Source organism: Cygnus atratus, chromosome 6 (genome assembly GCF_013377495.2).
Source record: "Cygnus atratus isolate AKBS03 ecotype Queensland, Australia chromosome 6, CAtr_DNAZoo_HiC_assembly, whole genome shotgun sequence".
NCBI lineage: Eukaryota > Metazoa > Chordata > Aves > Anseriformes > Anatidae > Cygnus > Cygnus atratus.
Window position 1 is genome coordinate 12,242,406 of NC_066367.1, and position 16,316 is coordinate 12,258,721.

Below are 16,316 nucleotides of genomic sequence, written 5' to 3' on the forward strand. Positions count from 1 at the left end.
ACCGAATTTTAAATTCCAATGCGTTCTTAGACCAAAATTTCAAATCTCAGATTTATATTTAAAACCCATTTGAGAAGCAAAGGCCTCGGCTCGAGGGGCTGGCTCCCACCTCTTGCTAAGCAGGAGCCGGGCGGTTAAAGGCAGCAGTCAGATTCCCCACTTCGTTCTCCCCGCTTTAGGCTACACCAGCCCCAGTAGCTGATTAAATTCACATTTCAGAAACTAACACATCAGTCAACCTACTTGCTAGTTCTCAGGATTTCACAGCACTGCTTCTGATCGTGCAAAAGGCCAGTGCAACAGCAGGAATCTGGCTGGTGGAGAGAAAAGGAAACTATTATTTACATCATCACCACCACAATTAAAGAAAAAAACATTTTCCTCTATCATATCTTCAGAGCTTTAATACAATATATAATGTAGCATTGAGGAAAAAAATACTGATTTATTTTAAACAAACTAATCATTTGGAAACAGTACACAGTAGTACAATAATTTCTAACAGGAGTTTAGATCAGTTCTTTACTTGTTTCAGATATTTAAAAACAAGAAATTGGCACTAACATTTCTTCAGTTTTTTCAACACAAAAATACCCCATTAGAAACAATGGTATGGAAATGCACAGAAGCATTTCAATTAAGGCTCCTACAGTGCACGTTCTGTAATTAAACACATATTCTGTAAACTTTAAAATGTTCTAAAATTTTCCAAGTAACTACAACAACAAAAAAAGCACTGTTAAAACTCAAACTCCATTGTGAGGCTTAATGAAATGAAAAGTACCTTGAAAAATAGGTGATTAATCTCCAAATCATTTACTTAATTTTAAATTAAGTGATTTTAAATGGCAAACCTCAAACCTCATTCATTCATCTATGTTTATACTCAGGCCTTCCAAAAAATATAAACTGGAAAGGCAAGCCTGGTTTGAAATATTGATCTCATTAAGTTAAATAATTTAATCCCTGCTCAACCATCTAAACAAACTATTATATTTCACAATGAGAACAAATCTGGCTCCCGGCTAACGTTGCTTTGTTCAAGGGATACTTAGGAGGCCAATTCCTAATAATAATTTCAGAAATTAAATCAAGCAGTGATGTTATTCATTTTCTTTCCTACACTGATTTGATCCCTTAACACTGTTGTGTCTAATCTATACACTTTATGGGAAAAACACACTTTTCATCATGCCAAGATGACAAACATCAATCAGCACAGACATTAACAACAAAGCCATTATTAATCTAATCTTTAGGAGCTCAGTAATTCCACCACATTTGAAGAAATTGTGACGTGCATTTCCCACTGTGGTGGAAACCTATGTGGGAACACTAAGTAGCGCCTCATCCCCTATCTCCTACAGCCAAATCACAAGAACTTCCAGTATTACAGTGGCAGGGAGCAGCACCTATCTCTCCATTTTAATGTACAATGCAGTGCCAGCTATAATTTAGCTCTACAGTTTTGCAAAAATACTTAAGAACCGTAACAACTGACAAAAAATTTTAACGTCTCCTTCCCACAACAAAGTGAATGCCCTAGAATACAGCCAACAGGTAAAAAAAAAAATCTCAGACACACATTAAATAAAATAATGCAAAACTCAACACATATTAAATAAAATATTAGTACTATTATAAAATACTAGTTTTGTGTGACATTTTCTCAGGAAATAGATTTCAAACTAGCTCTTGCCTATGTGTACTATGGAGACTGTTTCATCCTACAAGACATCTGTATTTATTCACATCTTCAGTGCTTTCATTTTGCCACTTTAATACCGAAGAAAAAGAACATTGGCTGTTATCATCAAAAATCACCAACTGCCACTATTACCACTACGTCGCTATGCAGAACATTGGTTGCTAGAGGGTTTTTGCTTTGCTTTAATAACATCACCTAATAATTTAGTTTAGGAGAAGTTTCCAATTTCATCCTAACACAAAACAACAAAAATCCTTTGGGGAGAAATCATTTTCCAGCAAAACAGGTAGAAGTAGTAACATTTTTAACATCTGTGAAATTCAAGTTTCTTTAGAAAAACCTGTGAATAACACTATTGCTCGTACCATACAAGATAAGGAGAAATCAGTTTTGTAATTGTTATGCATCCTGACTATCAAGACATCACAGGACACACATCTTGTTGGCAAACCAAAACCACCCTACTGTATCTAAGTATTCATTAGCTGACTGAAATGCTGTGAAATTAAAAACTTTTGTTTCCTTTACCTACATCAACTTGAAAGAACTTGTTATTATCAGGATCTCTGTCAAGAGAACTAAATGAAGAAGAGGAAGAATAAATTGTTTTCTTTTAAGGAAATAGCAAAATCCCTGACAATCCAATCCCCTAGGTCTAGAAAATACTTTTTATGACAATTAAAACCAAGTATTATTTTACTATGCTTGTTAACTCAGCTTTTTTTTTTTTTTTAACCCCAACTGCTATCAGAATGAGTCAAAAAAAATATCTGTCAAAAAAGCACTAAATAGTGGATCTTCCGTTTCCATCTATTTCCTTTGGCTGTCTAGGTAGCAACATTTACTGAAGCACCTTTACTTTATGTACTGATCTACTTTATAAAACAAAAAGCAGAAGTATAAAAGTTTTCAGTCACATTTGGATATTTAAAAAGTAGCATACATAAAAGATCCATCAAATATACAGTACAAAAATACATTTTTTGCTTTATGAAAGTTATAATACATGGTTACAATACAGCAGGTGTTGAGCCATCAGTTAGTTACAGCTACAAGGTGCATGTTCCACACTATGGCTGGACTCTGGGTATGATATCTCCCTGGGGAAATTCCTCGATTTCAGCATGAAACATCAGTTCTGAAAGAGAGGAAAGAATTAGCTTTTCTTGAAAAAGTTTTACTTGGATATAATTTCATTATTCCAGAGAATTTCTCTGGAATTTCCTGAAGCCTCATGCTTTTCTTCCCAGTCATAATATTAGCAACTCAGTAATGGGAAGACCCACCACTGTCTTTAGAAAACTATTCTTGCTCCCCCTAATTAACAGAATTAGCGATGACATTAGCAGCTGATCATAGGAAATATCCTGCATTCAGCCTGGACACATAAATTGGTACCTGAAAGTAGACTGAGGGATTTTTGAAGTTCAGAGAGTGTCAGAACTAGGAAGGAAGATCTCTGTTTAGAGCCCGTTCATTTATGGATGTAAACACCCTATGGATCCCAACATAAGTTAGCAACACTAGAACACAGGACAGAACGAATCATAAATGCTATTGCTCACAGCTAGTTGTCACCAAGGTAGTTCAGGCACGGGAAACTGCTTAAGGTCAGCAGTGAGGAACTGTGGAGAAATTCAGCTAGGCATGCTAAGCAGCTGATGGAGTAGTCCTTGTGGAGTTCTGTGCTGCTGAGGGCAGTTTTCTCTTCTCTGGGTTCCTTTACATGTGTACTGTGCCCTCAGCATGGGTGTCCTTTCTGGCTTGCTAACAGCACATTCAGCATATAGACCAGGCTGTGTTTGCCAACAAGTTGTCAACATGGTAAGATCACACAAAAATCTGCACGTGCAACAGTGCAGTTTTATCCACTCAAGTGTGAGATTCACACACTTCTTTTTGCTATGCCATCCTTAGTAGATTATCATTTTTCTACTATTTCTGACAGGAAAAAATCCTAACAGAGTTTTTCTCTTGACATTTCTGAAGCAGATTTTCTAATCTTTGTTGGCACCTGTAAATATCTGAAATCTCATTAAAAACTGGACTAAATCTTGCCATTGCCATCCTTGAATAAGCCTATATTATTTTTAAATGGCTTAAAATACTATTTAGACATCTATTAAAAATTTCATGTCCAATGATTGTAAAGGCTGCCAACCAGGATTGTTTAAAAAAGAAGTCATTGAGTTATTAGAAATAAGGAGAGTAACTGGGGCCAACTAAAATAAAGAATTGGTAAATTAAAATTCTAAAGTAATCTGAAGAAGCACGTTTAATCTTCTTTGGCATCCCAAACACAAATCTGTGCTTCAACTCGTGATGCTCTTAGGTATGTGTTAACTTACAGCTAATACTTACAATTTGTGTGTACAGCACAGATTGAAGTCACAGGCTGCATGCATTTGATAGGAAAGCTTAGTAATGATACACCTTTTGGATCCAAGCTCCAACAACAAAAGGAAGAAGGCTCAGCATGTAACAAAGTTGCTTCTAAGAAAGGGGATAACCTGTTTGCCCCCTCCTCCAACCATGACCACAAGTACTCTTCATTTGATGCCCTGTTCTGCAAGCTCAAATTTTACTTTTCAAAGCTTGGGAGTTCCCAAAACTACTGCATTGTTCTGTTGAAAATAATACACAGGTGAACTCGAAATGCACTCAGCATTTGCAAAAGGAGCATTAGTAACATTGGGGAATTTTCTAAATCAGAAGCAGAATAGATACATTTTAAACATTCATTTTGTTGTTGTTAAAGTTAAAATTAGTTTTCTTTTCTAAGAAGAAAAGACAAATATTCTCAAGTTTCAAAAATCAGCCAGGAGAAACAAGGCTTTTCTTTCCTTTTTAATAACTGCTTCTTCTTTAGAAGATCACACACAGACATCAGCATTCTAAGAAGCACTTGCTTTTAAATGTTGCTAGTTCCTCAGTCACAACATTTCTCAGGACTAGTCCTGAACACCCAATGCAGACCACAGCCAATAAAAGCCCGAACAAACAACATTTAGCCTATTAGTATTTCCTACCTTCACTATGGTCTAGCTCTGGTCGGTAAGACAAGAAGATCCAACTTGCCCCAACTAGAATAGACACTACCAGATTCACCACAATCCATGGCTGAAGAATTTCTTCCTCTGTACCTGCCATCCTGAGAAAAGTACATCAACCAATCAGTCAGGTTACACACCAGTACATAGGTGTTACAATAATAATTTCAGCAGAGTATCATAAAAAACAACTTGCTAAGCCAGGTGTAAAAACACAGCTACTACTACCATCCTGATGGTCTTTCATTACAAAAGCCTGTTAAGGAAAGTGGATTCCAAAGACAGCAACTCAGCTAAGAAACCCCATTAGCTCACAGAAGTAATTTATTATGTTTCCTACCAGATGCTGCCATTTTCCAAAGGTGGTGTGTAGAGGTTAATTCTGTCACATGTCATCTGCTGACTTAAGGATAAGATAAGAGCAGTGAAGTACACTGGAAGAAATGGAATTGGTAATGTCAGGTATAAAGCAAAATAAAACAAAAAAATGCTGTCTTATCATGACATGATAATTATCACTACATTTTCTTTCCTTTCACTCCACTGCTTCCAGATGAATACTGCCTCCTTTACATGATACTGCCTCCTTTAACTCATTCTCTCTTCTTCAGCATTCTCCCCAAATCTGGGAATTTTGACCCATTAAAGTCTGGTTTCTGCACTTTTGCAATCTATCAGCTACATCAAAGGTGTCATCTTGTGATTTTGTTTTTTTGCTACATTTGTGTTCTGTATTCAAAAGTGGGAAAAGAACCATCTCAGTAATAGTCCCACTAATGCTATTGCAAATGCTTTAAAAATATGCAGTGTTCACAGCCCTTGAATGCTATTTTCAACTACTTAGCAAGTCACTTACTCTAAAGCAGAAAATAACCATGGAGGAAAAAATTAATGAAAATAGAATGTAGGATTTCTCCAGTTACTTTCTCTTCTGAGCAACTTCCTATCCACTTCAGGATACTTACAGAATGAAGCTATTGCTGCTGGGTCTAGGGTAAGAAAACCCCTCAGCGCAACTGATGCTTTCGCCAAATCAATCCTGATTACAAAAAACAAAAAATTAATTCATTAACACAGCCCAATAGGATAATAATATTGTTCCTCTAACAGCATTCTATTGTTCTTCTAATTTTTTTTGAGATACCTTTTTCTGTCTCTTTTACAGTGTCTTAATACACAACTATATTGCACACACATGCAATGATCCTTACTATGCCAACCCAAGAAAGTTTGAAACTAAGGAGGATGTTTCATGAGTTTTGTAGCTTTCTCACTGCAGTCATTTCTGGAACAGGGAGAATCTGGAGAGATCTGCGCTCTCTCTAATCCTTGCATTCATTTCAGTGTCCCCACAACAAACGCAGTTATGCTAATGTAACTGCTTGCAAAGCTTACACTGGTACAGGACCAATTAGGAATAACTCAGGCCTCCTCCCTGCCACGACTCATTGAAAAAAAAGACACAATTTCTTCCATACAACAGACTCCTCCCCTGGCTTACTATGCTGCCCTGGAAACAACCTGTCATTAAAAGAAACACCTATGAAACTACTCTGTTTATGGTCTCTTTGTTCATCTTTCTGTTCATTTCCACTCTTGAGACATAAGGCTCAAGAAACCCCTGCTGAGCTGGGAAAACTGTTTATAATGCTATGTTGCAAACCTAGCTGGGGAATAGATTCACATGAAAAGTAACCTGACAGAAACAGTAGTTGTTCTCCACCCCTCTGCCTCACAAAAACCATCAGCTCTCCTATTTGGTTCTCCTCCTGATTACACAGACAGCACGAGCACATTGATACAAGTCAGCAGGTAATGGACAGAAATCAGTAACATAAGACTGAATGCAAAAGCACACCTTTTAACTATACAGCCATCCATCTGTAAAATCATTCTCCAAGTGTATCACATTAAATTAACAACAGCAGATCAAAATATGCCAGACAAAGGAGGAAAGAGCATATTGCATACAAGTTACACATGCCTTTCAAATACAAACAGATTTTACCTATCAAAGGCTGAGACTGTACTGATAGACAGCAACAAGTAGAACAAACTTTGAGCTGGGTATGCAAGAGTCTTATACTGCTGGAGCAGGTTAGAAACTGTGGAAAGTTGATTTCCTGCCAAAATGTAGATAACAATGATGTTCCATACAGCATACCCAGCAAGAAAGCCGTGGGTAAAGAGTCCGATCACCCTGAATGGACAAAAGAACATTAGAAAAGTTTAATGCCTTGAATTAAAGAACTACAGATGCAAAAGGCCTATGAAGCCACCCTTTCAACCCTGCTGCCATGACAGGTTGTTTCTGAGTGTTTTTTCTGATCTAGTTTTAAAAATCCTACGTGATGGGACTTACGCTTCCTCCCTTGACAGACTGCACTGGCACCTGGGCTGTCAACCAAGAAAAAACAGTTTTCATTGATCCTATTGCTAGTTCCCATTTTTACTGCTCCAGAAGTCAAATACTTTCACTCCACACACTCTTCCATTTTACCTGTAGCTACTCAAGACCACTGCCCCTTTCACCTATACAAGACTTCTTTATCAGTCCTTGAGAGAGAATCAGCCTTTTCAGAATTTCCTCAAGCTGTCATTACCCTCCTTGCTAACAAAAAGCTGAGAAGCAAGCACAGGTTTCCAAGTAGAAGACACCAGAGATATGAAAATGGATGTCATCTTCTCATTCTGTATCACAACACAACCACTTGTATAAAAATTCATTTTTTGCTACTATGTGCAAACTTATGCCCAGTCCAGTTTCACTCCTCCCTCTTTTTCACCAACCAAGATTTTTCATTGGGAACCATCTCAATGCATCTATTTTCATTCTGGTCATATTGTAGCTGATGGGTGAATCTCATTTCACAACATGTTTTTTTTTGGTAGGTCCCCAGTATTTCTGTTATCATATTAGTCTCTTTCAATTCAGATTTTCTCTGAATCTTTGCAATACAGCTTTCTTAGTTGGCTCCAGCTTGTTATTATTTTTAAATGTTGCATTTCACATGTGGCATCTTGACTAGAAACAGGTATTATTGTCAGGAAAAACAGCTAAAGGACTGAAAAGCCTTATACCAGTTGCATCCCGAACTGCCACCTATCAGAAATATTCAAAATAAATGAAGATATATCACAATGATATGAAAAAGGAGCTAACTTCTTAAGAAGGAAAAAAAATACTGCTTATTTATATCAAAATGTTAATCTATCACCTGAAACTTCGGTGCACTGAGAGGGCGACATCTCTAGTGGTCCACGAAGCTTTCACATCCATAAGTACGTTGATATTTTCAGTGGTTTTAATCAATTCTGCACGGTCAGCTGCTTGAAAACGCCCTAAATGGATGAGGAAATTAATTTTAGAGACTACTGTTACCTTCACCCATCATTTCTATACTAATGCTTGAACTTCCTCCTGTGAAAAAGTATCAAAATTTCCATCAGATTTCTTTTCCCCACTTCTTAGCCTCTGTCAGCTTACATTCGTATCAGGATGCCTGTGTCAGTGTGATATACCCTGATAGGTCAGGCTATGGATTTACAAATGTGTAGCACACCTTGTCTAATTACTTAGCGTTCCCTGCTACAAACCATACAAACAAAATCTTCTAGTTGAAAGATTTTTTGAAATACAGTAAATACTTTCTTCTCAATATACTGTGACAGTATTAAGTTAAATAAGCTCAGTTCTGTACTATCAAACAGCCTTTTTCTTCCACAGAATTCAAAAATTCAACTAAACATGCCAGCAGAACAACACTAACATTCACTGTTGAATAATTATAATGTGTATTTACTTACAAAGATTTTTTTTTCCTGGAAAACTTAGTTTTTAAATTCCTCCCACTAGTGCAATACTTGGATTTTCAATACAATTATGCATTTTTTAATTGCAAGAATTTCCTTAAATTACTTAAATCACATGATACACTTACGATTTTTTTCAACAAACACCTTGCTAACAGGCTGGCTAATTCCAGTGGGAGCAGCAAACACAGGCTGCTGATCTGGGCTCTTTCTGTGCTCATCTTCAATGATGTCTTCCTCCTCCACCTCCAGTTCATTGGAACAGTGCATTTCTGCTGGCCGAGGTTTCCTATTATCACAGGACATACAAAGGAGCAGAAAAAGAACAAGAAGTAAAATTTAAATGCTGAAGACTTCTATGAACATTTAACATGCCTAACTTGACTGACAAGAACTGATTAAAAGGACTAAAATTATCATGGTGTTAGCTAACTAAAACCATAAAGCTCATCCTTAATTTTTGGGGTTTTCTTTCGATTTAGATACCTTCTTGTGTCAAAACACTAAGGTGGGAAGAAATACCTATCAAGCGATTAACAGTTAAAAAAAATACATACAAACTAAATATAAGGCCAAGAGAATGGATGCTTGTGGTAGAAAGGTGAATAAAATGTTTTAAATTCATAGCTCTTGGAGAAAAGAAGGATATGAAAGCAGTCATTTCTCAGCAAATTAAGAAAAAAATTGGAAATATGAAAGTATGCAGTTATACATTCTAATTTTTCAGGTATGTGACTGAAACATTAGGCTCGAGCTAATGCATTCTGAACTGTAATGCACCCAGGCATGCATAAATCAAACAAGTGAAGGAAGTTAGATCCTAGCCCTGCAAAGGACTTTATGAATACAATTTATTTTACAAGCTGAATGGTATCATGGACATTTTTGTAATGTGACACAGTAAAATATTAATCAGCCATTTTCACTATCGCAGTTATATCAAATCATAAGCTATACTAGTTTCATCTCACTTTGTTCTTTTTCTCTGTTTGCGGATCACTGTTTCTTCAGCTTCAGGAATATCCATGCCATTTCCATTCTGAAATAAGGATGCAACATTCTGCTGGGTAAAAGAGGTCTCAGAATCTGAAGATTTAAAATAAGACACATGACAATTTTATAGCTTTCATAGAACTGGAAATACATTCCCTTAAATGCATAAATAGTTATTATACAAAACACAGAATCTAAAAACAGAAACTGAAGCTCTAAGCTACCATTCACTCAGATTACCTCCAACTGTTACAAGAGCATCTGATCTGAAATGTTTTAAACCAAAATGCAAATTGGCCAATCATATTTCTGTCACAGACTTTTTTCAATCTACAGTTGTTCACATACCAGGAGGCACTTTCTTCTTTTTGCGTTTCCTCTGAGGAGGGACATCATGAGGTTCGGGAGTTAGGGGCTCACTGCTTTCAGACTGCCGACGAACAGTTGCTTGGACAATGCCATCTGAAAGGCATAAGAAAAGCTCCAGCAACCTCAATTTAGAGACACTGAGAACACACAATAAAAAGTTGCTATTTGCTATATTGTGCAGAATATCTATGCTTGCTCAGCTCACAGCTGATGAAAATGTATTGGCCAGTAAATATAAGAGCTGGGAAGCAAATACGGTTATAAGATTATACAAAGTGAAAACACACAACACATTTCATCCTGACAATTTCATGCCGGGAGGAAATGAAAGTATCCAAGAAGTAGCATGATTCAAATTTGGGTATATAACTGAGGACTGACTGAATGGAATCTAACACTGGAAAGAGCAATTCCTCTATAATTTTCCTTTCTATATGCAAAGATAATACTGAAAAGGACAGAAAAATTAAGTTTGTTACAAGCTGATTCACTCAGACAGATAAACATTAAGGCAAATTAGTGTAAAAAGGGAAATTCAAATTAATTGCTAAACAAACAGCCCTAGAATACAGGAGGAGCAGGAAAAAAAGCAATGCTGAAGAATGTTTACTCCAGTCTGAGAGAAGAATTACTATGCTTTGGAGGAACTACATTTCCATGAGAGGTTAACATGAAATTTCATCAAATATTCTAGCAGCAGTAGCATCAATTTGCATCATCTGATGTAGAAAGACAAGCCTTTTTATAGTACTTTCAAGTACTGCAGTTTTTATCAGTAACAACTGAATCTACCTTGGTTTTCACTTCAAGCAACAGGTTTCCCCACCTTTTATAGAGTTTTACTGTGCTAAAATGCAAAATTAACCAGCAAAGTAATGGCCAAAGTCAATTGGCCATAACTCAGCTTACTAAAAAAAAAATCACAAAACTTGATCCTTGGGAAGCCCTGCTAGCAACAGCTCTACTTATTGCATGCAAGAGTCTTATAACGAGTCTGCCATTACATACCCTTTTAATCAAATAAAGGTTTACATATCAAACCGTCACATGGTCCCAAGTCAACTGATTTAAAGAAATCCAGTAAATTCTATGAAAACATTTTGCATTATCAAAACAGATCGGACTTGTAACTTTGCTTAAAAGGACATCTTTATTCAGCAGATCCACTTCTTGTAAAAATACAAAGCTCGAGTGTTAGTCGTATTTCAGACTTTTAACACTCAGAAGATAATAGAACAGTCAACTTGTAACTTTATTTGGCCTAGGACTTCCTGAGACAATGTGTTAAATGAGTTTCATTTAAATTCATTCAAAAATTCAAGCACTTAACACACTCAACATTGAAAGCAGCTTACAGATGGAAGTGACTATTTAGTGAAATATCAAAAATGTTAGAAAGGAAAAAATAAGAGGAATATACATTAAAGCTTTTTTTTTTCAGTTCAGTATCAAAATTTGCTCTATTAGCAGTACTAAGAATGGACCTAGGGAAAAAGAGAAGGATTGAAGTTACTTCTGTTAGAATTACAGACTTGTTCTAAAAAGACAGACAGCACTGTAGGCAAAAAAAAAATGCGGACGTACAACATAAAATCAATTATTATAAATTAGCTGAGAAGAACACTATTCAAAACCAACACAAGACTGAAAAACATGCATCTGTCAAGAGCTCGTCTACAGTGTAGGTCACACGCAGGACTATAAATCCAGTTTTCAGTCTTGGCAGGACCTTACCTAATGGAGTCTTTCCTTTGGGCTTTCTTTTTTTGGGACGACTGAGTGGAATTTCATCTGCAGAACATAAAACATAAGTCTAGCTACACAGCATGGAGAAACCTCCATTTCCCTTTTTTAACAGTCATACTATTGCAAGTTCAGAAAGGTAGTCCTTTTTACAAGTGAAGGCATTCTCTACCTTTTACAGATAAGATGACAATTCACCAATTTACACAAGCAGTTAGGGTATAGAAGATAGTAGGAAAACAAGATAGGAAATCTGTCTTAAGTGCGACAGAAGTTAAATATGCATATGCACGTGTTATATGAAAAGCTGAAATATTCTGAATAACGCTCTGAAGAATAAACTTCTTGTTTAGAGCACAGTGACAACATTCCAGTTACCTTGATTCCATGTGGAAATAGAAATCAGTAACGAAAACAAAGTACTAGATAATTCTCAAAGTGGTAGTCCAGGTATCCATGCAATTTACGTGATTATCAGCCTGAATTTAGGAAAAGCATAAGGACCGATCTTAAAAGAGAGGATGCAGTGACACCAAAATGAACTATTGATGTTTACGATTCTCTTTTTTTGCCAGAATAACTCACCCTGGTTTCCACTTCACATTTAGGAAGAAAGGTGTTGAAGAGCAGTGTAAAAGGAACAAAGGTAAGAAGAAAGTTAGTTTTGAATCAATGGCAATTCATGAGATTGACATTCTCACTACTTTTTATTAATTTCCTTATCCTCATCCCTATTTCTTTTTATGAACAATTGTGTACAACAGGGTTAGGTGTACAAAGCAATCATCAAGACTCAACACTTTGTGCACAGTTTCTCAGTTGGCTAGCTGTAGATCAGATTAGAAGCTGTAATCACCTGGATAATTGAAACTCGTCTTACTGCTTGGTATGTAACAAACCAACAAAAGAAGTTATGAAACATTTGAATACATACATTACTAAAAACACGCTGTCTTTATACATTGTCAAAATATCACATTTGCCTTATGGTACTTTGAAGGAATCTCACATACCACACCATAAAAAACTATTTAATTGCCTTTCTTTACACATTGCCCATTATGATGCTGGAAAAAAAAATCCCAAATTTCTCCCTATACTACATAAAAGTGATAGATGCCTATAACCCTGTTTGATAATATCTAGTCCGAATTCAAAAATTCCTATTATGAAGGATTTGTAATTTAAATAAACTACAGAACATGAAACAAAGCAAAGATCGAGTTAAGGAAGAAGAAATTGAAAGGAAGGACATCAGTAACACTGAAGTAGATGTTAATAAAACTGAAGCTGCTATTTGTCAAAATCTCTTTAAAGAGTTTACCTCTCTGAATATTAAAAATGAGATAATACAGTAAATTTTCTCAGCCTCTGTAAAACTTTAAAATGCTTTGTATTCCTTGTAAGGGATTCTGGAACAACAAAGTAGCAAGAAAAGCAAGTATTTTTAAAGCCATTATGGCTCGCAGATACTTGTTAAACTCATTATTCTTCATTTCATTACCTTTAAAAACATAGCAGTACAGAACCATGACCAATTCCATAGAATGACCTGATCTTACCTTGGCACTGGAGGAAGGGCACGCGGGGGACACTGAAAGATAAAGAGACAAAAGTCAGCTTCTGTCAGTGTGAAACCACCTCTTTTCTGAGTGCCTGTTAAACCACTTCACAGAAAACAGCTCCTTCCAGATACAGTCTGAACATACTAAATGTGTTTTGCTAACTATGCTTCTGAAACCAGATTCTAAGCACCTCATACATAATCAGGTACAGACATACATAAATAGTGAGAAACTCCTGGTGGACATGTTTCATAGATGTGTACAGCGTAACACAGGAAAAACATGTTCTTACCACAGTTCTGATGGGCACTGCACCTGGGACATTCGCATAAAAGCTATGTGTAAGGTGCAGCTTGCATTTCAACCTCACTCCAATAATTTTGATTGTGCATAGAAGGTACTATGTTTGCCGGTACAGCTTGCCAGTCATTCTACTTAAATAACAAAATACTGCAATAACTTATGTAATTGATATACTTGCACAGTGTATACCATGAGCAGCATATTTTCTATTAATGAAGTTGTAAATTCAGAACAGAACAATACTCAATTATAAGAAAAAAATATAAAATAATCTTATTTATAGAAAAGACTTATGAACTTTGCAAATATTTACCAAGAGGTTAAACATAACTAAAAACAAGTATATCCTGTTAACAATCTAGAACTCATGCTGGATGATTTCCTCCCTAGGAAAAGGAAGGTACTTTCAGATTTTGCATTATATATTTAAGAGGTACACAGGAAGAAGTATTTCCCATGTTCCAAAAATTCAGCTGATACCAGAAATAAAAAAGACTGTACAACTAGCAAGACTCAAGGATCCAAAAACTTACCACTTGTTTTTTTCCCATATCATCTGAAACTCTTCCCTGCAAGAGGCACTGTGAACAGTTCCCTACTCCTGATGCTGCTCACGCTGAACCTCTGCTAATTCTGAACTAAAAATAAGCTTCTAGCAGCCAGGATTAGCTGGATGTGAACCTTCCTGCCCCCGGGCTAGGGTCCAGTACTACTCCTGTTTGAAATGACTGCAGTTTGCTCTGGGAGTTTTCCATTGCAGCAAGAGGATGTCCTAAAATGTCCTAAATGGTGCCTGTACTGAATGCCACAATTCTGTACGCTGGTGAAGGTTCAAGTGAGCAAGTGCTGCTAGGTTTGCTTACCTTACACAAATGAAACACTTTGTGTAAGGAAGCACTTGCAGGATTAAGTCTCCAGTCTCTAACCTGGATTTTGGCCATGCTGAAGACTGACAGCAAGTGCTACTCACACAGGTAGGCAGCAGCACACTCTGACCAGCATCCAGCAGTGGCCAGCACTGCTCTCACCATACAGGCACACAATAAGGGAGAAGAAACATTGATAAAATTTAAGCTCAGAGCTCATTGCTTTTACTGATTCCTAGTTTTTTGTGGTAGTGATTATGAATTCTTTAGAATATTTGATATTTTCAAAAAGTAAAGTCCAACAGCTTTTATGCAGCATTCACTGCCAGTGCAGTAGTGTATCTCTACTTGGTTACCTTCTGCAAAACAATTGAAAATGAATTTCTGTATCATTTATTTCTGACAACAAAGGAAATCACATGCAAGCAGCTAGTGGCTAATACTCATCTGTCCCACCTGTATGAAAGTCCCAAACTCTGCCACACAAATAAGAGCTTATTTCCTTGAAGTTTCCAGTTTCTCAGAATCCGAAGGAACTCACTGCAAACCCCACAGAAAAGGTGAGTTTGGGTGCAGGTTTCCGGGGATGTTTTGTTACTGATGGGAGCTGCTGAGCAGCCTGCCACAAAGCACATGCTCGCTGCCTCACTGCAGTTCTGGGTTTCCTGGAGCCACAGGCAAGTAGCAACAAGCCTGGGAACTCTCACTCAGGAAAAAAAAAAATCTGCACAGCTCCCCAGGTGGTCTGTTCAGAGATGCAGAGCAAAAAACACCTTTACTTTCAAGTTCAGCTCACATAAAACGGCACCAAGCAGACGTATTTACTCTGCGAGTGTGGTGACGGGAGCTGCTCTCCTCAGGGGTATCAAGGGGGCAATCATTCAAACTCGAAGGTTTAAGAACACCTAACCGCTCTTTACGGGTTTAAAGCTTTTTGCGCACCTTTCTTTGCCAACGTGTACGAAAGAGAATACGAAAACAACAAGGAAGCCCTTGCTCGCCCTCAGCGAAGGCGAGGAGCATCGGGGGCGGGGGGGGGGGGACGACAGCTGCATAGCGGGGACGCCGCACCGCACCTCCCGCCTCTGCGTCCCGGCGGGCACCGCTGTCGTCCGCGGCCGGCCCCTACCCAGCTGCCGCCGGCCCCTACCCAGCCGCCGCCGGTGCGAGCTCCCGGCCCCGCAGCACCGCAGACTCAGGCGGACGAGGAGGGCGAGGCCCCCGCCCCCAGCCGCCCACCGCCCTCCCAGGGAGGCACCGCAGCCCCTCCGCGGGCAGAGCCGCCCCGCGCCCGGCCCGGCCCCACGGCGCCCTCACCCGGTCGGGGCCCGCCTGTGGCGCCGCCATGGCCGCGCGCGCCGCCGCCGCCGCCGGTCTCCCGGGCGCCGCGGGGAGGAGCCGGAGCTCGCTTCCGCCCCGCCTCGGCCCGCCCGTGCCAGGGAGCCGGGTGCTCCTCGCTTCTTAGGGTGAGCGGGCAGAGCCCGCGGCACAGCAGGGAAAACACGGGGGCCGAGCTGCCCTCACCGTGGGGCCACTGACACCCTTTGCGAAATGAAGTTAAAGGGGAAAAAAAAACACCCCAGGGAATAAACGCCACAAGCGAAGCGTTAGGGACAGCTGCCTCGCCGTTGCTGAGCGGCACATCTGGCACCAGTCTTTCAGTCTCTGCCTGGACTTACCCCACAGCCCTGGGGGGCTCTGCTCTGCTCTTTCCACGTTTGCTTCTAAACAAGGACTGCTAGGTCTGAGTTTACAACATGCAGACATGCTGATAGCTGCAAGAGGTGGGTGGGAGTAGGCTTGCTATGTGAGTAGGCTTGCTATGTGAATAGTGTCTCTCTAGCCTGTGAAGCTTGCTCTTGTAGATTTTCTGCAACATGAGCTGAGCCCCCCTTCAGAGGGCAAT

The 16,316-nt window shown here is 38.7% G+C and overlaps 1 protein-coding gene across 1 annotated transcript; it reads right to left on the reverse strand.

The window, feature by feature from the left end:
- Nucleotides 1-178: 178 nt before the first annotated feature.
- Nucleotides 179-15,757, reverse strand: TMEM237 (transmembrane protein 237). Its single transcript, XM_035570717.2, has 13 exons — nt 15,728-15,757; nt 13,239-13,270; nt 12,262-12,272; nt 11,668-11,724; nt 9,913-10,026; nt 9,543-9,657; nt 8,700-8,860; nt 7,977-8,100; nt 6,767-6,958; nt 5,724-5,797; nt 5,099-5,192; nt 4,738-4,859; nt 179-2,846 (listed from the first exon to the last, which is right to left on the reverse strand). The coding sequence occupies exons 1-13, from the start codon at nt 15,755-15,757 to the stop codon at nt 2,779-2,781; spliced, it is 1,194 nt and encodes a 397-aa protein (XP_035426610.1). The 3' UTR covers nt 179-2,778.
- Between the last annotated feature and the right edge of the window lie 559 nt (nt 15,758-16,316).